Source organism: Scylla paramamosain, chromosome 22 (assembly GCF_035594125.1).
Source record: "Scylla paramamosain isolate STU-SP2022 chromosome 22, ASM3559412v1, whole genome shotgun sequence".
Taxonomy (NCBI): Eukaryota; Metazoa; Arthropoda; class Malacostraca; order Decapoda; family Portunidae; genus Scylla; species Scylla paramamosain.
Window position 1 is genome coordinate 19,364,142 of NC_087172.1, and position 25,788 is coordinate 19,389,929.

Below are 25,788 nucleotides of genomic sequence, written 5' to 3' on the forward strand. Positions count from 1 at the left end.
TCAATCTCTATCTCCCAGTCTTTCCTGTCACACAATCTCACACTGTCCTTCTGTCATTGCTTATGTAAATATGGCATCCTAAAATTTTCCTCAAGTTAATTCTAATGTATTTATATTTGCTAATTACAATGTTTTTTTTATTAAATTTATGTTGTGTCTGAAAAATTTCAGTTTCAAAAAGGCTAGTCACATTTCTTTTTCACTGTTATTCACTGTTATTATTTGTAATTATTGTTAGTGGTAATAAATAAATGTTCAAATGTTCACCCCACCTGAGTGTCACATTTCCACCAGAACGGGATGCATTTATACACGTCTTTACACACAAACATGGACGAGACACAGTTGTTGCGGCAGGACACGCCATCCTCCTCCAGCACAAAGTTCTCTGGGCAGGTGCAGGTCTTGCCACCACCTGGAGCCAGCAAGCACATGGTGTCACAGCCTCCGTTATTCTCGCAAGGGTTGTCTTTCACTGAGGAACACAATACACGGAATCATAAACAAGCTGCTAATGTTTTATGACTAGTTGTATCAAACTCTCATTTTCTGTGTTTATATTAAGAGTAACTTCAATGGTTAATCTCTTGATTTTCTGCAAGTAAGAGGTCATAAGATTAAGGGAAGATACTTAATACAATAGGAAAATGTACATTGGTTTATAAATTTCTAAAAATGTACATATACAAGGATAGGAATGAAAAATTTCTGCAGCTAGCAAAATAAAGTTACATGTTTCAATTCCATATATACTCCTCATGTTCAGTGATTGATTTATTAATTTTATGTAGCTTCACTTCATATAAAGTTCGGGAATAAATTTTGCACCTAACTAAATTAACCCTCCGACAAACATTCACTTCAACAAAATATGACAAGAGCGCAACAAAAGCCATAAAAACACCCTTAAAAAACCCTATAACATCTATGTCTTCTGAAAGTAGTGGACATGTGGCACAGAAGTGTTTCAGAATATGTGTTGTCCAAAGGGTGGTGACTCACAGGGGAGCTGACGGTAAGGGTGGTATACGTGGATGTCCATGGGCCGGTTGGTGGTGTAGAAGATGGTCTGAACATTCTTGCCGGTGTATTTCTCAGCCTTGAGGACACCCTTGAGCTCCCAGTCAGTCCAGTACAGGTAATCCTCAAAGACTGTGATAGCAAAGATGTGGTGGAGGTGCCTTGGAGATGTGTCTGAAAAATGTACCAATGTGTAACATACAAGAAAGGAAGAACAGGAAGTGGGAAAGCATGGGCAAGTATTCCCATCAACCCTTTCCCTGTGATATGCAAGAATCCTTGACACTAAAAACAATGTATGAAATCTTTATGAGCATCTACAAGAAAGAAAAGGATTAGAATAGATTTTGCTATTTTTAGCCAATACAATATTTAGAGGTGACTGTAGAGCAAAAAATGTCTCAGAGTGGTTAGTGATTATGGAAAGATGTATCAAATATTAGTGATAGGATTAATGAACCAGGAAAAAAATCAACAGAGCAAATGTTAGACAGATCATGTAATTGGGTGTCATGATCAACAGTAGTGTAACCTGCTTCACTCACTTCTGCTGTGTTTTCCATTTTCCCTCAATATTAAGTCCCCAGATCTACTACCAATTTATCACTCATGAAATTTTATAAATTAATTCTCAGGTAACTATTGGACTTAAGATTGATGGAAAACACAAAAGACTTCAATACGATAACTCCTACATAGGCATCATGGTTGGATTCTATTTTAGTTGTTGTTGAGCAGTCCCTATCCTGTTGGCTTGTTGTTGAGCAGTCCATATCCTGTTTTGACTTGTTATTGAGCAGTCCCTATCCTGTTTTGACTTCGTCTTGACAGACTCTATGTATGTCACTAAGGTTCTATTACTTCTCCCGCTCTCCCTGTTCCCATCAGTCACTAAATGAGCTACACCATGCCCCACCCTCTATCCAGAATGAGAAAGTCTCATTGACAGAGTCTTGCATAATTATTCCATCCCTATGGTCTTTTCCTTATCTTCCATATCCCCCTACCCTTCTCTTCATCCTAAAGCCCCTCAACCAGGGATAGAAGACAGTAAGGGAGATACAGTTCCCCCTTCCTTTTTTCATTCCTTGCCCTTTTACCCTCTCCCTCCCTCCTCCCTACATTCTCTCTCTCTCTCTCTCTCTCTCTCTCTCTCTCTCTCTCTCTCTCTCTCTCTCTCTCTCTCTCTGTCTGTGTGTGTGTGTGTGTGTACTGATGCAGCTGGGAAGGTCATCTTATTACAATTACTGATGAATGAAGGTAGTGGATGCATGTCTATTACTTCCTTTTGCATGTGTGTATGTATGTTTGTGTGTGTATGTATATATATATATATATATATATATATATATATATATATATATAGAGAGAGAGAGAGAGAGAGAGAGAGAGAGAGAGAGAGAGAGAGAGAGAGAGAGAGAGAGAGAGAGAGAGAGAGAGAGAGAGAGAGAGAGAGAGAGAGAGAGAGAGAGAGAGAGAGAGAGAGAGAGAGAGAGAGAGAGAGAGAGAGATTATAGTATTAGAAATTAGACAAGTTACTGCTCGCGGGCCTACACCGTATATGAGCAGCATGTGTTTTTTTAAGTATCCAGAGAGAAATGGTTAAGTAAGTGTGGACAGTTATTCATCTTGTGGCCATTACTACAGAACTCACTTCCATTTCTACCAAAAATCAAGAAATAATAATAAGAAAAATAGGGATATTGAATGAAAATGCTGGACTGGTAAAGCATGGAAGAAAATGTGGAAGGTTACTTATCGCATGGCCATAGCTGTACAACTCACTTTCAATTCTACCAAAAAATAAAAGAAATAAAGTTGAGGAAAAAAAACTAACATTTTTGGATGAAACTGGTGGATTGGTTGATGACAAGTGGAAACATATAAACAGCTGGTAACCTCACCTCTAATCTTGATCTACAACTTCATTTCATTTCTACCAAAAAATCACAAAAATCACAAAAAAACTGACTGGAAAAAAAATGGATACAGGATGTAAAGATGAAAACAATGGGTTGGTAGAGGATCAAACGGGCACAACCAGCAAGCCACTCACCTCTTGTCTTGATCTTCTTTATATTGTTGCCGTCAAGGTCCGAGCAGGCGATGTAGTCCTGGTGGGCATCTGCCCAGAAAAGCTCCTTGGTGACATAGGATATTGTGAGAGCATTGGGCCAAGCTAGAGAGCTGCTGACAATGATCTTTTGCTGTGACCCATCCATTCCTGCCTTGCCGATGTGTGGTTGGTTGCCCCAGTCAGTCCAGTACAAATACCTGGACAGACAGTAGCACTGAACATCTTCATTGATGTATGAAGTGTGTCACTGATGTGTAAATTGTGGAGGTACTGTATTTCCCCCTTTTGAAGCATGTTATTGAACACCTTCATCTGTGTATAGAGTGTGTGATTCATGTATCAATTGTGGAAGTAGTGTATGTCTCCCTTTGGAGCAAGTTATGAAGACATCAACTCAGTGGACTATAGTATGTGACTCAGTAAAAATAGTAGAAGTGTCAATAAATAAAAACATAAGAGAATGAAGAATTAATAAAAAAATAAATTTAATATGCTAACATATGTTTGCTTGTTACAAACAAGCAAATAAGTAAGTTGATAAATAATCACATAATACACAATAAACACATAAATAAACACATAAAGAAATACATAAATATACCGTTAAACATCAATAAAACTGATACAATGACAAACACCCTTGAGGCAGGCCAAACCACAGGGGGGGCAGAGCAGTGGCAGCAGTGGTAACACTCACCCTTTGTAGGGATCCAGCACAATGGCACGAGGGTCCTGCAGGCTCTGGTTGATAAGCACCTTGTGGTACTGCCCATCCAGCTTTGACACTTCAATGGTGTCCTTCCCCTTGTCACACCAGTACAGGTTGCGGCCAACCCAGTCCAGTGCAATGCCATCTGGACTCTGCACTGCTGAATGCAACACCTAAGACCACAGGGAGTTAGTGTGCCTTTGCTACAACACACAAACAACAGCAGTACACACACTCCTCACACTTTCACTCTTCCAGGGACTCAAAACTTTAGCTAGTATCCTTAACACCTTAACCACTATGGTCTTCCTCTAGTAACATTAAGAGCCCAGTGAAAAATGTTTGTATAAATAGAGAAGGAAAAAAAAAAGGGCGGAGTGGTTAATTATGTCTTTTCTAGACTAAAGAACTACTTGGGAGACTGTAGCACACAAGTGAGTGTTTAAAATGTCATAAGTATATTTGTCCAGCATTGAAAGAGCTAAATGCTGTGAGCTTCCATTATAACTATTTTCAGAGGCCATGGAGATAAATAACTGAATTTTCACAATCTTTTTTCTTATTAATGATACAGAATCTTTATTAATAATTCCAGAACGGGTGACACTGATCAATGCCTCAAAGTCCACACAATGCAATGGGAAAATTTCATCCATGCAGCCTTTAGGAATTAAACTTTCACTAGAATATGAAAGCACACTTGCAAATCCTAATAATTTTCACTAGAACTTCTCAAAGTGTACCTGAGATAGAAAAAGCTCTTGAAAACACTAATAATTTCCCCAAGAGCTTCTTGAAGTCTAGCCAAGATAAAAAAAAAACTCTTGAAAATCCCAACAATTTCCACTAGAGCATCCTAAAGTGTAGATGAGATAGAAAAAAAACATTCTTGAAAATCCTAATTTCCACTAGAACCTCTTGAAGTGTAGCTGAGATAAAAAGATAAAATACTTGAGAATAAAAACCCAAGTACTACATAGATACATGACTGACATAAAATGAAGGAAACACCACATTCTGAAGTCAACTAATAGTAGTGTCAACACCTACCATTGGCTTAGAGTTCTTGCACATTTTCTTGATGGAGGATGAGATGTGGGTGACATCCGACCAGTAGATGCAGTTCTCCTGGATGTCGTAGTCAAGCCCCACAGCGTTGGTGAGGTTGGCCACCAGCGGCCGACTGTTGGCGCCATTAAGATCCATCTCCCGAATCACATAGCGGTTGGTGAAGATCAGTGTGGGTTTCACCGCTACAATTAAGATAATAATGATAACTGATAATAATAATAATAATAATAATAATAATAATAATAATAATAATAATAATAATAATAATAATAATAATAATAACAACAATAATAATAATAATAATAATAATAATAATAATGATGATAATAACAATAACAATAATAATAATAATAATAATAATAATAATAATAATAACAATAATAATAATAATAATAATACATACATACATACATACCAAAAGTATGTACTAGACATATAAGAATAACAAAGAAAACACTGGGAATACACTGAAAGGCAATAAATGTTAATACACTGCAGAAATCTCCCTTATATAATGAAAGTAGCTTCAGAAATTCCCTCATACTCCCAAAGATTTAAAAAAATTCCTTTTCCAAGAAGACTCAAATACTTCCTTATACAGTCTCAGCAGGTTCATATCACCTTGAACCTCAGAAGATCCCAAGCCCTTAACCATCATTAAAACCGTTCTTTACTTTCCCAGCCAAGACACAAAACTCACAGGAGTTTGCTCGGCATACATGGCCATTGTCCTCGGCCACATAGCCCTCAGCACAGCCACAGTGGTAGGAGCCATGCGTGTTGTGGCAAAAGTGAGGACACGGAGACTCCTCACACTCATTCACATCCTCACACACTCTGGAGTCATTGGCGTTGTTGATGTAACCCTCGTAGCACTGACAGGAATAGCCGATGGCCTTGTCAATACACTTGTGCAGGCACAGGTTGGGCAGCTCACACTCATTCACATCTGCAGCAAAACAGGAAGTGTTCCTGTTAGAAACTTGTGTCATGTTGCTGAATAGTTTCTGATTGAACTTCAAATCACCAATACCATTTAATTCAATGTTTTTTCCTTATGAAGGTTGATAGCTCATGAGTCTCTCCAAATTTTTGTGGCTGAAAAAAATCTCTCATGATCAAACACATTAGGGAAAAATAAGATACTCAACTCATACTACTCACATGAACAAATACCAGCGATTCGCAACATATGAGTATTAAATTTACAAATCTTTGAAGTTACAAATAAAGTTATTTTATCTCTTGTCCCAATCTACAAGTGCTGATTTTGCACTTGCAAGTAAAAATATCAAGAATTACATACTTCAAAATGAATAAAAATCTTGAAATTGAAGGGTAATCCCAATTTGTGACTATACTTTTATATTTTGCCTACAAGGGATTTTTCAAAGAAAACACAACCCATTCATAAATAAGAGTTAACTGTACATGATATGATGCAGTCCATAAATAATACTGCAAATACTCCAGTAATAGAATATTAACAATTTTCTTATTTGCATGTATTCACCACTATGACATACATTTTCCTAAATACTGTAAATCATCACTAACATTAAGATCATCAAACCTCAAAGACAACACAATTAAGGCCTGTATTCAGAAATGCTTTACTCTCTCACCATGACTATTTTCAAAGACCACAGAAATGATTAACCAGGTTCTTGATACCATTTCTCAAGTTTATAACATAGAAATCTTGTTAATCTGTTACTACAGCCATAAAAACACCCTTAAAAATCCATGTCACTTCAACGAGACTAGAGCCTTTTGAATGTAGTGGATTGAGGTGTGGCACAGAAATATTTCAGAATGTTTTTTTTTTTTTTTTTTTTTTTATGTAGGAAGGATACTGGCCAAGGGCAACAAAAATCTATTAAAAAAAATGCCCACTGAAATGCCAGTCCCATAAAAGGGTCAAAGCAATGGTCAAAAATTGGTGGATAAGTGTCTAAGACTCACTGCAAAGGTCCTCATCTGAGAAGTCACCACAGTCATTATGGCCATTGCAGAGGTATGTGTACTCGAGACAGATGCCATTCTTGCACCTGAACATTCCCTGGGGACAGTAGCTGCTGTTCAGGGTGGTGACATTGGTGCCTGGCATAGGGAGAGACAAGAGAGATGCACAAACACTCTATTAGTCATTCTGTTGATTTTTATATTGAGAGAAATACAAAGACAGATAGATAGATACATAGATATATAGACTGACTGATTGATTGTTTATTGACATTGTTAGTACGCAAAGGGAGAGATGAGAGATGAACAAACACTCCATTAGTCATTCAATGGATCTATATACTGAGATAGTATATAAATTGATTGATAGCCAGACATAGACTGATTGATGTTTATTGACATTTTATTGGGTACTCAAAGTTTATGAGAGAAGAGAAATGCTGATAGATAGATACAGATAAATAAATAGATAGATAGATAGATAGATAAATAGATAGATAGATAGATAGATAGATAGATAGATAGATAGATAGATAGATAGATAGACAGATAGATAGATAGACAAAGACTGATTGATAAACTGACACATAAAATTAACTAATTGACAGAAATAAAACAAAGAATTAGAATTCAATTGACAAATACCAATCTTGTGAAAATAAGACACAAACTTCACATCACAAAAAAGAAGACAGACAGATGGATGGTGGATGGATAGATAGACAGACAGACAGAGACATACACAGATAGATGTTTATTGACCAAAACATTCAATTAACATCCAGCTGACAAATATTAATCTTAAAATAGAGTAAAATCAGCATTAATGGTTCAAACAAACTAACTCTACAACAGTTCAAACAAAAGTTGTGTAATGGGATTTGACAATTGATTACCATGAAAGTGAAGGGCAGTGATGGTGACAGATGGCGGTGTGAAGGGGAGAAAGTGTGATGGCAAATGCTACAATTGTTACTCCAGGATTTGTGTTGTCCTATACAAGATTTTGCATCAAACTCATGTCATATATTGCCCTGTCTCCATATCTATTCTTACTGGTCTCTTCTGTTCCTTAATAAGAAATTTTGTTATTTTATAATAACTGACAGACACACAGCAATAACATGAACATCAAAATACCAGGGAAGCTGTAAGAAACATGTAGGCCTAGACATGGGAATCTGTGTGACAAATATAAAACTTTTACTTAAGATCCTATAATAAACAATTATTAGGATGTATTTAGTCCTTTCATTGCCTTGCCCATCCTTCAAGTGAATAAAGAGTAGAAAAAGAAAAAAAAAATATATATATATACATATATATATATATATATATATATATATATATATATATATATATATATATATATATATATATATATATATATATATATATATATATATATATATATATATATATATATATATATATATATATATATATATATATATATATATATATATATATATATATATATATATATATATATATATATATATATATTAACATGTGTCATCTTGTTACAAATGGGCATATAAGTAAATGAATAAATAAGTTAATAAATAATCACTTAACTCAATAAACTAACATATAAAGAAATACATAAATATACAGATAACAAATAAATAAAAAACAATCAATGAAGGGGTTAAAAATACAATTATTTCAAGTCCACCATATGATTCACAGTTAAATACTTTGTTGCTGCAGATTCATTTGTCCTGTCCATCATATTTACTTTTGTCTTACTATATTTCTACATTATGAATATTGCATACACCACTTACCTATGCTACTCATTCCAAACATCAATGCCTCTACCTGGGTATATAACAGACACAAATCTAACCTGCTACACTCACTTCCACTTTGTCTTTTCCCTTAGTCTTAAGTCATCTGATATGTTAACAAAATCTGCACAAAACCTGACCATTGATAGATTTTCAGACCACAGAACTTAAGACTGAGGGAAAACTAAACACGGAGGAAGGACATGCAGTATGTTACTTGGCCTGTGTTTACAAGTATACTTATCTTAGCATATTTGACGAGGATGTATATATATGACTGTCACTCTCAATACAGCACTGGTCATGCTAAAGGTAACATGGTAATCTTACAGTGCAGATTACACAACTCAATGGCACAGTTGCTGCAAGTAGTGATGCCACAGAGTCCAATGAGTTTCATGTTTATAGATCAATAGAAAAATATGGACTCCGAAACTACTTCGTCTGTACATTATGGCATCAAGACACTGGGTACCTGTACCTGTAACCTATTAGCATCCTTAACTGAAATATCTACCCATAAAATGAGAAACAAATGCAGCTGTTGATGAAAAATTTGCAGGCTTTTGTTGGGAATATTCTGTACATTACAATATTGATTAATTGGGTAATTGTACATGTAACATATTAGTATTCTTAACTGAAATATCTACTAATAAAAAGAGAAACAAATGCAGCTGTTGATAAAAAACTTGCTGGCTGTGCTTAAAGGTACAAACATCCTATGTACAAATAACTACTAGGGAGCTCTTAAGCCAAAATGAATTTAATTTTGTATGCAAAAATTTAATGTATCACAATTTGACAAATAAAATTTCGTTACCTTTCTTTATCCCAAGTACACTCTTCCTCTGCTACCTGACACACACTTCTTTCACACTTTCACTCTAAGACCATCTTTTGTTAATATTCAGAACAAAGTAATGTTTGCACTGACACACATAATAATAGAAGGCTAAGTCCGTCTTCCCTCAGTTACAGAGGTTGCTTATGAGAAATTACTTCAAGAATAAATATAAAATAAGTCTAAGCAGCCGGAGGTCATTAAGAAAAAAGTCACTTAACTGTAGTAGGATTAATCACAAAGCAACCTGAAGCATTTGTTGTTCACCAGCCACCTCTAAACATTATGCCAGGTAGACAATTGAAAATCTTTACTTTTTAATTATTTTCTTTCCTGTAGGTGCTTGTAAGAATCCTTTACAGTACTTTTTGTGGTGTATCAGCAAGGAACAGTATAACTATTGCTGGTAGTGTCATTTGGGAAAATCTAATCTCATTATTTATTTATTTTTTTTCCTGCAGCTGCTTGTAAGGATCCTGTGCAGTGTTTTCATGGTGCATTAGCAAAACACCATTCCTAGTGGTGACACTGCAACATCGAGAGCAGGGAAGGTAACAGCTTTGATACTCACTCACTGCTGCATGTTCTTATAAGTGACAGAAAACAATGTGAAAAAGACTCTTCATATAAAAAAATAAAAGTTCATGATGCCAGCAGCTTCCTTCACCACTACCACCACCACCATCAACACCCAGACAGCCAAGCAGGTGTGGTGTCATACAAATCCACACTTCATACAAAGACACCATCATAAATACCAAACATATCTGAGAATCTTGTGAAAAATTAAAGTTCTGCATTATCAGTGCAAGCAGTCTAACTATTACCATTTTATATCTGACCTACTTCTTTTAATTTATTCATTAATCCATTTATTTATCCATTCATCTATTTTAGTAATTAATTTATCTAAATACAAGGATGTATTTTTTTCCCATTTTATCAGTAAATTTAGTTCAAGTTATCTTTTATTAATTTCTCTAACACAGATTTATATTTATTGGAAAAGATAATTTATTTTTGTTCTCTCTTTTTCTGCTTCTTTCTTGAACAAAAACTTCCATTTATAAGAAAAGATAAGTTAGGTACATATATAGTTTGCTTTTTTTTTTTTAAACAAACTCACATTTATAGGACAAGACAAGCTACACAATTTTCTTCTTTTCCTACTTCTTTCTTCAACACTACGATTCACACACAGAAACTACAACACATCATAATTTTCCCACTTTTATGTATCAAAAAAAAAAAAAAACTTACATTTAACAGAAAGGACAGAGTTTACAGCAAAATACATTAGTAAGACATTAAACAGTGTGGCAAGATGTTCCACAGTCCACACACTCGGGAAATATCTCCCTCCCTCCATGTGACCTTCTTCATTGCTTGTAAGAGAAGAATGATTAAAGTTACGCATCCATTAAGTCCTTCCAATGCCTGGCCTCTTTTGCTTGTGTGCTGCACTCAGGAGGTCATGAGTTACTTCTGGCCCCTCACACCTTACACTCACACCTTTAGCTGCTCTCTGTTCTCTTCCATTCCTCAGTCCCCTCACATTCTCATAAAATCATAATTTTGTCTAACACCCTTATTTTTTCTACAAATTTAGGGTTTATGAGTCTCTCCAATTGTTATAGTAAAATGACAGGAGTCTTTATTCTAAAAATGGTTCATTGTCTTATCTCAGTTACCTTTAACAGACTCTAGCAAAAATTATTGAGGCTTTCAAGGGTGTTTTCAAGATTCAAATAAACATTTAACAAAACAATTACACCAATAATGGGAAAAAAACACTCATAACATCTTTATTTTCCCTAAAAATTTTGATAACTTATGAGTCTCTCTCACCATAATAATAAGATAACAAGTCTCTATTCTAAAACAGTTCATCACCTCATTTTCAACTACCTTTGACAGGCTCTAGTGGAAGTAATTAGGGCTTGCAAGAGTGTTTTCTTGATTCAAATGATATTTTAACAAGAAATCTACATCACCAATGCGAGGAACACATATAAGAATAACAGTAAAATAATACAGATCCATATTCTAAAATAGTTTGGTCTTTCATCTCAACTAATTAAACAGGCTCTACTGGGAGTTACTGAGGTCTGCAAGGATATTTTCATGATTCTAGTGATAGTCAAACATATTTACACCACCAATGGGAGAAAAAAATTTATAAGAACATGACTAACCATCTCTTTGGCTTTTGGCATCTCAGAATGCCTAACTTCATAGAAGCTGTTTTAGCTAGAGATGAGATGTGAAGTTTCCAGTTCAGATTATAAGTGAAGGACAAATATGTAATCCTGTTGAGGAAGCAAAGGTTTTCAGAATACAGGCCTGTTAAATTAGGTTAGGAGGTCAACTTATACTGTCATGTGACTCCCTGCTCATCCCAGGCTAAGCGTCTAATATTTGCTCACACATAACAATCTAACTTATTCATATATCTATCTATCCATTTACTCATTCACTATAGGATTTTTCAATGAATACATCTGATGGGCCTTGCTGTGGAAGTACATGGCCAGCTGTGCAATGCCTAAGCTCCTGGGTGTAGCAGGGTGCTTCACAAGACTATCCCCTTCCACTGGGGACTGATGGGAGTGTGAATGACATGTGTATGAGTGTGTGGTGCTTTGTTTGGACCACTCCACATGTCATTGCTGGCGTGGTATGGATATATAAACATCACTTATTTTCTTTCCTCTGCTTGTTTCTTAAGCACAACCATACATTAGAGGATGAAAAATTCCTTCCACACACACACACACACACACACACACACACACACACACACACAACTAGCCAAAAACTCCTTCATTAATAGAAAGTGTCAAAATCTTTCAGGATCTAACTCTCCTCGTGACTTCAGGCATCGAGCTAAAAATATCTCCAATAACTTTGCTTCTTCTTCCTTCCCTCCTTTATTTCAACCAGATGGCACCACTGCTATCACATCTATTTCTAAAGCTGAACTCTTCGCTCAAAACTTTGCTAAAAACTCTACCTTGGACGATTCAGGGCTTCTTCCTCCCTCTACTCCACCCTCTGACTACTTCATGCTACCTATTAAAATTTTTCACAATGATGTTTTCCATGCCCTTGCTGGCCTAAACCCTCGGAAGGCTTATGAACCTGATGGGGTCCCTCCTATTGTTCTCCGAAACTGTGCCTCTGTGCTTGCACCTTGCCTAGCCAAACTCTTTCAGCTCTGTCTGTCAACATCTACTTTTCCTTCCTGCTGGAAGTTTGCCTACATTCAGCCTGTTCCTAAAAAGGGTGACCATTCTAATCCCTCAAACTACCATTCTATTGCCTTAATTTCTTGCCTATCTAAAGTTTTTGAATCTAACCTCAACAGGAAGATTCTTAAATATCTATCACTTCACAACCTTCTATCTGATTGCCAGTATGGGTTCCATTAAGGCTGCTCTACTGGTGATCTTCTGGCTTTCCTTACTGAGTCTTGATCATCCTCTTTTAGAGATTTTGGTGAAACTTTTGCTGCTGCCTTGAACATATCAAAAACTTTTGATAGAGTCTGGCACAAAGCTTTGATTTCCAAACTGCCCTCCTACGGCTTCTATCCTTCTCTCTGTAACTTCATCTCAAGTTTCCTTTCTGACCGTTCTATTGCTGCTGTGGTAAACGGTCACTGTTCTTCTCCTAAATCTATTAACAGTGGTGTTCCTTAGGGTTCTTTCCTGTCACCCACTCTCTTCTTATTATTCATCAATGACCTTCTAAACCAAACTTCTTGTCCTATCCACTCCTATGTTAATAATACCACCCTGCACTTTTCCACATCTTTTCACAGATGTCCAACCCTTCAGAAAGTTAACATTTCACGCAGGGAAGCCACAGAATGCCTGACTTCTGATCTTTCTAAAATTTCTGATAGGGACAGGGCAAACTTGGTATTGTTTAATGCCTCAAAAACTCAATTCCTCCATCTATCAACTTGACACAACCTTCCAGACAACTATCCCCTCTTCTTCAATGACATTCAACTGTCCCCCTCTTCTACACTGAACATCCTTGGTCTGTCCTTCACTTATAATCTGAACTGGAAACTTCACATCTCATCTCTAGCTAAAACAGCTTCTATGAAGTTAGGCATTCTGAGACATCTCCGCCTGTTTTTCTCACTCCCCCAACTGCTAACCCTGTACAAGGGCCTTATCTGTCCATGTATGGAGTATGCTTCACATGTCTAGGGGGGGGGGTTCCATTCATACTGCTCTTCTAGACAGGATGGAATCAAAAACTTTTCATCTCATCAACTCCTCTCCTCTAACTGACTGTCTTCAGCCTCTCTCCGCAATGTTGCATCTCTAGCTGTCTTCTACCACTATTTTCATGCTAATTGCTCTTCTGATCTTGCTAACTGTATGCCTACCCTCCTCCCACAGCCTTGCTGCACAAGACTTTCTTCTTTCACCCCTATTCTGTCCACCTCTCTAATACAAGAGTTAACTCAATTATTATTATCATTAATTCTCAATAATTCATCCCTTTCTCTGGTAAACTCTGGAACTCCCTACCTGCTTCTGTATTTCCACATTCCTATGACTTGAATTCCTTGAAGAGGGAGATTTCAAGACACTTATCCTTCAATTTTTGACTACTGCTTTGGACCCTTTTATGGGACTGGCATCTCAGTGGGCTTTTTTTTTTATTGGATTTTTGTTGCCCTTGGCCAGTGTCCCTCCTACATAAAAAAAAAAAAACACAAACACATTTCCTGTCCATACAATGGCACTCCTTATATGAGCTTCCTCAGCCACTGCACTTCCTCCTCCTTTCTGAGATTCACATATTCCTATCTAAATATGCATTCCCACTCCTCATCTGAAATCTTCCTGTCCACCCAGTGCCTCTCATCATTTCATCATGTAGTATACATGATTTCTGTACCAGAAATGAGAAAATTTACCTATTATTTTTAACTGTAGCTAGCCCTGATTCTCTCTCTCTCTCTCTCTCTCTCTCTCTCTCTCTCTCTCTCTGATCTCATTAATGGAGAATAAAGAAAAGATAAATAGAAATGAGAATGAGAGGATTTGCATACAAACATACATACATACATACATCTATACATATATGCAAGCATACATACATCTATACACAGATATAGATAGATAAACAAATACATAGATAGACAGATAGACAGACATGGTTAGACAGACAGATGGATAGAGAGACAGTCATGGATAGATACAGATGTACCCAGTGTACCCATGTACACTGAGATATACAAAATTACACATACATACATATATACATAAATACAGATAGAAAGATATATGGATAGACACAAACAAAACAAATAAAAGAAAAATAAAAAAAAAAAAAAAAAATATATATATATATATATATATATATATATATATATATATATATATATATATATATATATATATATATATATATATATATATATATATATATATATATATATATATATATAAGACAGACACAGACACAGATAGATAAATCAGCCAAGCATTACAAGAAAGGAAGGACACACACACACACACACACCGAGTAGTGCAGTGGTTAGCACACTCGGCTCACAACCAAGAAGGCCGAATCCCGGGGGCGGCGAGGCAAATGGGTGAGCCTATTGATGTGTAGCCCCTGTTCACCTAGCAGCAAGTAGGTATGGGATGTAACCCGAAGGGTTGTGACCTCGCTGTCCTGGTGTGTCCAGGTGTGTGGTGTGTCAGTGGTCTCGGTCCTACCCAAAGATCGGTCATTACGAGCTCAGAGCTCTTTCCGTAGGGTAACGGCTGGCTGGGTGACCAGTAGACGACCGTAGGTGAATCACACACACACACATACACAGGCTGTTCTCAATGACATTTGTGTGTGTGTTCTTAGACTCTCTCTCTCTCTCTCTCTCTCTCTCTCTCTCTCTCTCTCTCTCTCTCTCTCTCTCTCTAATTAGTGAAGGAATCCCATAAAAAAAAATCTCTCCAAATAAACAAGAAGTATATAAGCAAAACACAGCCTGATTTTGGTTCTATTCTTGTATAATGATTCTGACTTATCTAAATGACACACACACACACATATGCAAACTTAAACATCCAACACTGGCAGGCGCCCTACTTAGGCAAAAGTAAATAAATAGATAATAATAAATAAACAAAAAAACATCAGTAATCTGCAAATAAATAAACAAATACATAAACAAAAACACAACAAACCAAAAAAACAAACAAAGGACAAACCTTGACATTTAAATGGGAAAGATAAAATAATGTAGGTTTAAATATCTACTTTATATACAGAAAGAGATAAGTGAACAAAGTAAAAAAAAAATGAACCTTGACGTTTGAAAGCCAAAGATAAAATAATGTAGGTTTAAATATTTACATAAAAAAAAAAAAAGGGGAAATGAATACACGGGCAATCACTTCCACCAAGATCATACACAAATAAAAGAAGCATTTCCCTCCACTTGAATCCTAAATGCCCGTCTTTCTGTCCCCTCATCAACTTAAAATTCTTCCTCTTCTTTTTACTTTTTTTTTTTCCACTTATCTTTTTTTTTTTCGCCTTTCTCGATTCTCATATTTCCTCCTTTTGTTTTACTTTTTCTTTGTATCTCATACATTCTTCTTTTTTTCTTCTTCCTGCCTTCTTTTTTTTTCTCCTTCCTTTCTTATATTTTCCTTTTCTTTCTTTATTTGTTTTCCTTGTTATACTTTCTTAATTTTTCTTGCCTCTTCCTTTTTCTTACTTTTTTCCCTTTCTCATACCTTAATTTTTCCTCCTGGTCAAGCTTCTCTCTCTCTCTCTCTCTCTCTCTCTCTCTCTCTCTCTCTCTCTCTCTCTCTCTCTCTCTCTCTCTCTCTCTCTCTCTCTCTATTGAAGGAGTAAGTTTTGTTGTCTTTTATGCACAAGGGAGGAAGACGTTAGGATAAAATAACTAAAATAAATAAATAAATAAATAAATAAATAAAATAAGAAAAAAAGAACCGCTTAATTGTCGCCCCTTTAAAAGGAAAGAAAAGGACACTAAGATCCAATTGAAGCTTAAGGAGGTAGGTGGCTTAAATTATTAAACTCCCTCTCTTCAACAAGGCTAAGGTTGGTACACTAGTCTGTATTCAGAAACGCTTCTCTCTCTCTCTCTCTCTCTCTCTCTCTCTCTCTCTCTCTCTCTCTCTCTCTCTCTCTCTCTCTCTCTCTCCGCGATTACTTTTCAGAGGCCACAAATGATTAGCTGGGTTTTCAAGAGTATTTCTCCTGTTGATAATATAGAAAAATTGTTTATATGTCACTGGAACTGCTAAATAACCTTAAAAAAAAAAAAAAACATGTCATTTCAACTAGAGCCTTTTGAAAGTAGTGGAGATGCGGCGCAGAAATATTTCATAATATGGTCAATTACATTTCTAACAACGAGAAACTGAGATAAAAGTAAAGGATAAAGGTTAGTTTCAAATGATCAAGTCACTGACAGCTGAGTAACATCCTTTAAAGCTGGAGAGAGAGAGAGAGAGAGAGAGAGAGAGAGAGAGAGAGAGAGAGAGAGAGAGAGAGAGAGAGAGAGAGAGAGAGAGAGAGAGAGAGAGAGAAATCGACTCAGATCATCGTATTTTTCATATTCACCCACAGCCAAATAACAAACGCTTTATACAATAAGATTTTAGATACAGAAACAAAACAATAAAAAATAAGTATATAAAAAACGCTAGTTCTATATACAAGAGTAATTTAACTGCAGGCTGTCAGATTTAAGGAAGAACTGCATTTTGAAACGCTCGGGGCTCTTTTCGTAGACCATATACATGTGTACTCGAGTTCTCAAGGGTATCTTCCTGATGCACAGTAACAATTAAACTATCACTGGAATCGTAAAAACACTTGAAAATTTTAATACGCAACATTCGCTAGAACCTGTTGAAAAAAAAAAAAAAAATGTTGCGAAGAGATGATGATCATATATATTCGAATTATCAACGGTATTTTTCTCACAGTACAGAATAACAATTAAACCATCACTAGGATCACGAAAGCAACAATTTAATTATCACTATGATCATAAGAACATCCACTAGAGCCTGTTGAAAGCGGTCAAGTTGAAACCATACATGGCTACTCGAGTTCTCAAGAGTATTTACCTCGTGCAGAATAACAATAGTAAGGCCCGACAGCATACAATGGTTTACATTTCCACCAGGGGCCGACGAGACGAAGCTAAGATAAGAGTGTGAATGATGTGTGTATGAGTATGTGGTGCTTGTCAGGGTCACCCCATGTCGGACTGTTAACCTGGTATATAGATAAGTAAAAAGAATAACAAAATATCATTAAGATCATGAATAAAAATCCTTGAAAATCCTGACAGCATCCATTAGAGCCAGTTTGAAGCGGTCTATAAGAGACCATTTCCATACATAGTATACTTGAATTTTCAACTGTACTATTCTCGTGGCACATAATAACTATCAAACTATCACAAAAATAAAGAAAACATAATTAAACTATCACCACGATCATGAAAACCCCTGAAAATCCTGATAACATTTACTATAGCCTGGTGGACGCGGGGGAGGAGAGGCGCCCGAGTGTTTGAGAATGCTCCAATGCGATCCCGTTGCAAAACAGTGCTTGTCCTCTGGCATATGTAGTGACTGTCCATCAGACGGGTCTTCGTGAGGCTTGTAATGCGCACTCGTTGACCATTGAGGGAGAGGGGGAGGGTAGAGGGAAGAAGGCATTCAACTCTCTCTCTCTCTCTCTCTCTCTCTCTCTCTCTCTCTCTCTCTCTCTCTCTCTCTCTCTCTCTCTCTCTCTCTCTCTCTCCTCTCTCTCTCTCTCTCACACACACACACAGGGATGCGATGAGGGGAAGGTATAAAGCTCTCTCTCTCTCTCTCTCTCTCTCTCCTCTCTCTCCTCTCTCTCATCTCTCTCCTCTCTCTCTCTCTCTCTCTCTCTCTCTCTCTCTCCCCTGAAATGCGACGACATATTGAAAGAAATTCACTTTTCTAAATTTTATAATTCCACAAAAATAATAATAATAATAATAATAATAATAATAATAATAATAATAATAATAATAATAATAATAATAATAGTAAAATAAAATAATAATAATAATAATAATAATAATAATAATAATAATAATAATAATAATAATAATAATAATCTCTACATCTTTAATTACACTGCTGATTTCACGAACAAAACGTAACGACAAAATAATAATAAATCTAGTCCATATACTTCCATAACCTTAAGTATCATTCACTTCTATATCCACTAATACATATAACTATAAATATCCAAAACTAAAATTTAGTACCTCCTTTCAAACTTCTCATAAACTTCCTCTTTAACTAGGTAGTGGTCTATCTCTAATATCTCCCCTCACTTTTCTATAATGCCCACTACACCCCTCATTCACCTTCCTACTTCAGCTGGAGGTCAATCTCTCTTTACTATTCTGTCTTACTACTACTATTCAATCTCCCTTACTTTTCTAACCTTCTATTGTTATTCACTAAGCCTCATTCACCTTACTCACCAAGGAAGACCTCAGTGGCGGCCCCCAGCGTCTCTCCTGCTGCTGGGGCGAGGACGGGCAGCAGCAGAAGAAGCACAGACAGCGTTAAAAGGGAGCAGGGCGAAGGTCTCATTGGGGATAGGGAGAGGTGGTGTGTGTTTGCAGTCCCCCACCACCTCCCACCACACCACACACCGGGGTAACTGTTCGGCGTCATAGTACCCCCGTGTGTGTGTGTGTGTGTGTGTGTTTACTCGTCTAGGGCAGGGAGAAACGGCAGCAGCAGCAACATCCGATTCCGTTTCCTATGGCAGAGCCTCGTCGCCTGACCATCGTGGGTTTTGTGACGGTGTGTGTGTGTGTGTGTGTGTGTGTGTGTGTTCCGTCACTTTCTGAATCACCACTCGTCGTCACCAGCACAGGACAGCCGCACCATGGCCTTGTCAGTCATCACCATCACCCACCACCACTATCACCACTCGTGCACACTGCCATCACCATCCAAAGCCTCACGTCACCACCATCACCGCCACCATCATTCCTCTCCTCCTTTCCTCTTCAAGTTTAGTATTCTTTTCTCTCTCTCTCTCTCTCTCTCTCTCTCTCTCTCTCTCTCTCTCTCTCTCTCTCTCTCTCTCTCTCTCTCTCTCTCTCTCTCTCTGTCACACTCCTTTTCTCAGTCGCTATGATCAGAGACACAAATACGCATTCACTTTAGCAAATATAAAGAGTTGGAGTTGGTAGTGATTTTCTAATATATTTTTAGTTCACTGGCACGCGCGGAATCCGTTTTTTTTTTTTTTCAGAAGTTTATTTTCATATAATTTTTTTTTCTTTTTTTATTTCCGTATAACAATTTTTTTCAACTTGTAACTTTTCTTTTCTTTCAGTCATTTCTTAAACTGAACGAGGAAAATATGCATGGTAAAGTAACGAGATGGAAAAAATATGTATGATAAAGTAACGAGATGGAAAAAAAATGTTACGATGTTTCCCAAAAACTGCAAATCTACGTAAATTGTAATGATTATGTGATTGGTTGAGAAGGAAAGCATCTATCTGTAAGGTCTCTCTCTCTCTCTCTCTCTCTCTCTCTCTCTCTCTCTCTCTCTCTCTCTCTCTCTCTCTCTCTCTGCCATTAATTAATTGTGGCTGATGAGAGAGAGAGAGAGAGAGAGAGAGAGAGAGAGAGAGAGAGAGAGAGAGAGAGAGAGAGAGAGAGGAAGCAAACTCAACAGCGTCACCTGTCAATATCATTAAGGTGGTGGTGGTGCAAGCAACCACCACCACCACCACCAACAACAACAAGAACAACAACAAATTAACTTTTCTAGTTTAATTTAGAAGGCAGATTCACTCCTTCCCCCCTCCCCCTCCCCGTCTCTCTCTCTCTCTCTCTCTCTCTCTCTCTCTCTCTCTCTCTCTCTCTCTCTCTCTCTCTCTCCACACCCTTTCCCTCTCTTCGTACTCTCCGTCCACAATCTTCCTCTAAGTATTCCACAACCTTCTTACTTTTCTCCCTCCATTCCTTCCCTTCCCTCTCTTTCCCTCCACAAACTTCCTCTATTCACATCCTTCCTACGTCCCTCCCTCCCTCCCTTCATCCCTTCCCCTTCTGTACCTCCACACCCTTCTTCCCTTCCCTCCCTCCATGCACCCCTTCCCTCCCCTCACTTCCTCCACACCTTTCTTACTTTCCTCCTTTCCTTCCTTTCCTCTCACACTGCTGGCGAAGGCTGCACTAGCGTGTTTGGAACAGACTACAAGCCTCTTTTGACCGAGGAAAAAAGGGAACAGCGACTCAGTTTTTGCGAGGCATCCGTCCTATCAAACTATCTCTTCTTATATCTGTTTTCCTTTTGCCGCCCAGAGCCTTTCTCTCGGGAGTGACAGCTGTAGCAGGATATAGTGCAGCCTTCGCCACCTATATGATGGCTGCTTCTTATCTTCCTAACGGTCTAACAATTACTGAACCCCTCTCGAACAAATGCCATCACAACACTCTTTTCTTCGTTGTTAAGCTTGTTAGTGCACACTACAATGTACAATGTAGAGACGTCGCAGTGAGCGTTTTGATACCAGATAGCGCCAGAATTTTTAATTCTCGCCGGAAAATAAATACTTTTTGGGGCAAGGTTTTACAAGCTTACAAAGGTGTATCGTTGCACAGTAATGCGTCTGAATTTTAAGTCAATTAATTTCGTGATAACTGACAGCACATGACATTGTTTGAGCCTCTATTCATAATTTCAGATAATATTCTTAAAAGAGCCTATAAGTGTATCAAGGCAGGCAATCTGTAATTTTCTACTGACCTCAATGGAAGTATACTAATATATACTTGCATTTTCATGTACTAAACAATAGGCAAATCCATTTAATGTAAAGAAAATATAATTTTGTATCAGAGACTTTATTTTTGCGGTACGATCACTATCCTCGGGTACTTGGGCAGCGAGCAAACCAAAACACAGACACTCGACTACCCTGCACAATGGATACATCACCGCCACAATCATGGACTACAGCGGAATTAAGAAAATTCTTGAAAGAACGAGCTATACCCTATTCTGGATATAGTAAAGCAAAGTAAAGGCCTTTGTATCGGCAGAACTGAGAGGCTATTGTTTACACTTTACACTCCCTAACGGCGCGCGGCGCTTTCTTTAACTGAAGAATCATGATCAAGATAAGTACGTCGTACGTCCGCCAGCGGTGCTGTTCTTTTTTTATTTCACTGATTACTTTCATATACAGGACGTGTCAGTGATATCTGATATTTTTCAACATTCCCAGATAAAATGCACAAGCCGAAGTCAACATCCTTTTATTTTTACTGTTTATACTTACTTTAAAAAAAAATTCATTACCTATTTTTAGTTTTATCTTATAATTCAATTAACAAAGCCTTATCATACACCAGTAAAGTATGAATATTAATATTAAGGGTTATGTTTTTAATTTTAGATACACTTGTGCAGCAATTCATGCTGTACTTTTCCTGCACATCGATTTCAAATTTGGCTAAGTCACCCCTTTGCACCACGAAATCGGAGACAATTAAAAATGCTGGCGCTGATAGGTATCTACCAGCCTCACTGCGACGTCTCTAAATTAGAGACGTCGCAGTGAGGCTGGTAGATATCTATCAGCGCCAGCATTTTTAATTGTCTCCGATTTCGTGGTGCAAAGGGGTGACTTAGCCAAATTTGAAATCGATGTGCAGGAAAAGTACAGCATGAATTGCTGCACAAGTGTATCTAAAATTAAAAACATAACCCTTAATATTAATATTCATACTTACTGGTGTATGAGGGCGATGAAATGGGAAGGTCGCAGCGAGGGAGACACGGGCGGGCAGCGTGGGATCGCTATCGTCCAGTACTGATCAGCCTGACATGTTACCAGTTATTCACTGAGCAAATAATTTTCAGAGGAAGTGAGTTGTGCGTGAAAATTTACCACTTTTTAATACTACTTGTCGAACTCTATGAACGCGATTTGATGTTTACAGTTCGTCTTCTTTTCCTTTTCTTTCTTTTTGCGGCCACAATGCAGTATATCCCACACCCTTCTTCCCTCCCTCCCTCTCTCCCTCCATCCCCTCCACACCCTTCTTACTTTCCTCCCTTCTTCCCTTCTCCGTCTCCCTCCAGCATGCTTCCTTTTCTTCTCTCCCTCTCTCTCCCCTTCCCTCCCTCCCTCCCTTCCCGTGTAATACAAAATAACTCAGTGCCATCGACTCCGATTCCAGGAACGCTACTGCAATATTCACGCAAGTTGGTGGACGTAAAATTCTGCAACATTTCGTTATGATATTAAAGACACTTGTAGAAGACTGAATGTTGTCTTGCTTTTAATATACAGTGATTTTTTATTAATTAATTTATTTTTTATTTTATTTATTTTTTGTCTTTCGATGATTTTTTTTTCCTTCATTAGCAATGTTTCACTGTGAAGTTACTGAATGTGTGTGTGTGTGTGTGTGTGTGTGTGTGTGTGTGTGTGTGTGTGTGTGTGTGTGTGAGTGGGTGGGTGGGTGGGTGGGTGTTAACGAAACATTTCTCATTGAAACCTCCTTCAATCGATCTTTAAAAATAAATAAAAGAAAAAGAAAGAAACGAAAAATCTTGTAACGTCAATAAAACTAAACCACAACAAAGACAAAAAAAAAGGAGAGAGAAAAATTGTAAATGTGTGTGTGTGTGTCCGCGCATATGAAGCAATAATGTTTCCTAGCCTCTCTGTATAATTCTTCTCTCTCACTTTCTTCTATTTTTTTCTTCTCCGTCGGTGCATTTCATACTGGCGGCTACACACACACACACACACACACACACACACACACACACGAGTGCTGCATCAAGAAACCCCACAAGGGAGATATTACATCTGACAACTTAACTTGCTTAGTGTGTCACCGTCCCACTCACCCACATACGCACACACACCCACACTTCACACCCCCTGCCTTCGTATCCTTATTCTACCCTCCCTCTCCCTCTCTCCCCACATTCTCATATCCTTAACCTACCTACGTACCCTCTCCCTCTCTCCCGAGCTGCATCAGGAGGGCCAAAAAGGTCTGTTGCTGTTTGGTTTTCCTTTTTACTGTCTAATCTTGAAGACATATCCTTAATTTTCCATCCTTATCAGACATCCTTATATCATATTCCTAGCCAGCTAAACTAAGCTAACTAAAATATTAAGGTCATGGTTAGGTTTTGTTAGGTTAGGTTAGGTTAGGTTGGATTGGATTAGGTTAGGTTTTGTTAGAATGTGTTAGTTTTGTTGTGCTTTTTTGCTAAACAGAGAGAGAGAGAGAGAGAGAGAGAGAGAGAGAGAGAGAGAGAGAGAGAGAGAGAGAGAGAGAGCAGTGTAACAAGACTATAAAAGAAGTTGAAGGAGGAAAGTGAGAGAGAAAGACCCGATGTTGAAATCTAATAATAAGGGAAGTAGGAAGAAAATAAAGTCGAGTGGGAATGAAATAAGAGCCATCATGATAATAATGCGTACCTGACACGCTGAGATAAGGAGAAGAAGCAAGGAAATAAAACAGAGAACGAAGAAAAATAAAAGAAAAATAAGAGAACGAAGGAGACATATAGAAAGAACAAAAGGGAACGAAAGACATTAGAACAAAATATAGAAGAATCGAGGAAACGTAAAAACAATGAAGGAGAGAACCAAGAAGACGGAGAAGAAAATCAAATATAGGGAGCAAAGAAATTAAAGAAATAATGCCAAAATAAAAAAAAAAAAAGATAAAATAGAGATAACAAAGAAAAAAAGAAAGAAAATGAATGAATGAGGAAAACAATTTGAGGAAGGAATGACCAGAGAGAGAGAGAGAGAGAGAGAGAGAGAGAGAGAGAGAGAGAGAGAGATGTGCACTTCTCACGCAGTTGCTGTCACCGAGTGGAAAGTAATGACCCTTCCGTGTGCGTGCGTGCGTGTGCTTCTCTGTGTGTGTGTGTGTGTGTGTGTGTGTGTGTGTGTGTGTGTGTGTGTGTCATATTCCACCACCGTCATCACCACTCACACAATCACTACTTCACCACCACCACCATCACCACCACGAACATAGCCACCATAACTTCATTACCACCTCCACCACTACCACCACCACCACTGCCATTATCATTACTACCACTACCACTTTTATTAATACCATCATCCACTCAGTATCCTCAACCGTAATAGTTTCTCTCTCTCTCTCTCTCTCTCTCTCTCTCTCTCTCTCTCTCTCTCTCTCTCTCTCTCTCTCTCTCTCTCTCACGATCTTTTCATTAAGTTTGTTTCCACACCACCGTCAGTCTATTTACTTCCCTATATATCTATTTATCAGTTTATCTCTCTCTCTCTCTCTCTCTCTCTCTCTCTCTCTCTCTCTCTCTCTCTCTCTCTCTCTCTCTCTCTCTCTCTCTCTCTCTCTCTCTCTCTCTCAGTCAGTCAGTCTGTCCACAAATCTATCCTCCAGCCTTGCCATTCTATCTACACAGGACATTTCAACTTCATTCATTCTATAAGTGCGTCTGTCTGGCAGAATGAAGGGGAAGTATTGTGTTATACGCACACACACACACACACACACACACACACACACACACACACAGAGAGAGAGAGAGAGAGAGAGAGAGAGAGAGAGAGAGAGAGAGAGAGAGAGAGAGAGAGAGAGAGAGAGAGAGAGAGAGAGAGAGAGAGGTTTCTTTTGGCAGAACAACGCACTACACATCCCACCAATTTGACCATGTGATACGTTAGGTTAGGTTAAGTTAGGTTAGCTTATGTTAGGTTTGGAATGATTACGTTAGGTTGGGCTTTGTTTGGTTAAGTTACGTTCAATATGGTTTGGTTAAGTTAGGTTATATTAGGTTTGATTGGGTTATGTGAGTTAGGTTAGGTTTTGTTTGGATTAGATGAATTAGGTTATGTCAAGTTGGTTAAGGTTTGACTGGTTAAGTTAAGGTTTGATTGGTTAAGTTCCATGATAAGTTAAGTTACGCTAGGTAACGTAAGGTTAAGTAAAATTTGGTTAGGTTAGGTTAGATTTGGTTAGCTTATAAGGTTAAGTTTACATTAGGTTAAGTTACGTAGAGCTCAGTAAGGTCAGGTCAGCTAACCTGACCTGACCTTACTGAACTCTACCTAACTTAACCTAACGTAACACGATTTTTGTCTTTGACAAGCAAGTGTTATTTTCCAATTCTTTTCATTGGAAAATAATAGAAAATGTCTATTATTCCTGTGAAATTTTGCTTTTGTGGCTTTTAGAATTAT

General features: G+C 37.6%; 1 protein-coding gene and 1 long non-coding RNA gene across 11 annotated transcripts in view; one reads left to right on the top strand and one right to left on the bottom strand.

The window, feature by feature from the left end:
- LOC135111740 (prolow-density lipoprotein receptor-related protein 1-like) overlaps window positions 1-25,788 on the bottom strand; it is a 175,117-nt gene that overhangs the window by 36,075 nt on the left and 113,254 nt on the right. For all 10 annotated transcript variants that reach the window (XM_064025422.1, XM_064025428.1, XM_064025424.1 and 7 more), the window contains 7 exons: window positions 6,843-6,980; window positions 5,578-5,826; window positions 4,857-5,059; window positions 3,795-3,979; window positions 3,077-3,294; window positions 1,003-1,194; window positions 273-475 (listed from right to left, as the gene is read on the bottom strand). In XM_064025422.1, the coding sequence (XP_063881492.1) occupies window positions 273-475; window positions 1,003-1,194; window positions 3,077-3,294; window positions 3,795-3,979; window positions 4,857-5,059; window positions 5,578-5,826; window positions 6,843-6,980 (1,388 nt within the window). The remainder of the gene's footprint in view (window positions 1-272; window positions 476-1,002; window positions 1,195-3,076; window positions 3,295-3,794; window positions 3,980-4,856; window positions 5,060-5,577; window positions 5,827-6,842; window positions 6,981-25,788) is intronic.
- On the top strand, window positions 3,225-10,132 carry LOC135111744 (uncharacterized). The gene is made up of 2 exons (XR_010273893.1): window positions 3,225-3,364; window positions 9,941-10,132. It is a non-coding gene; the product is annotated as an uncharacterized LOC135111744 (long non-coding RNA).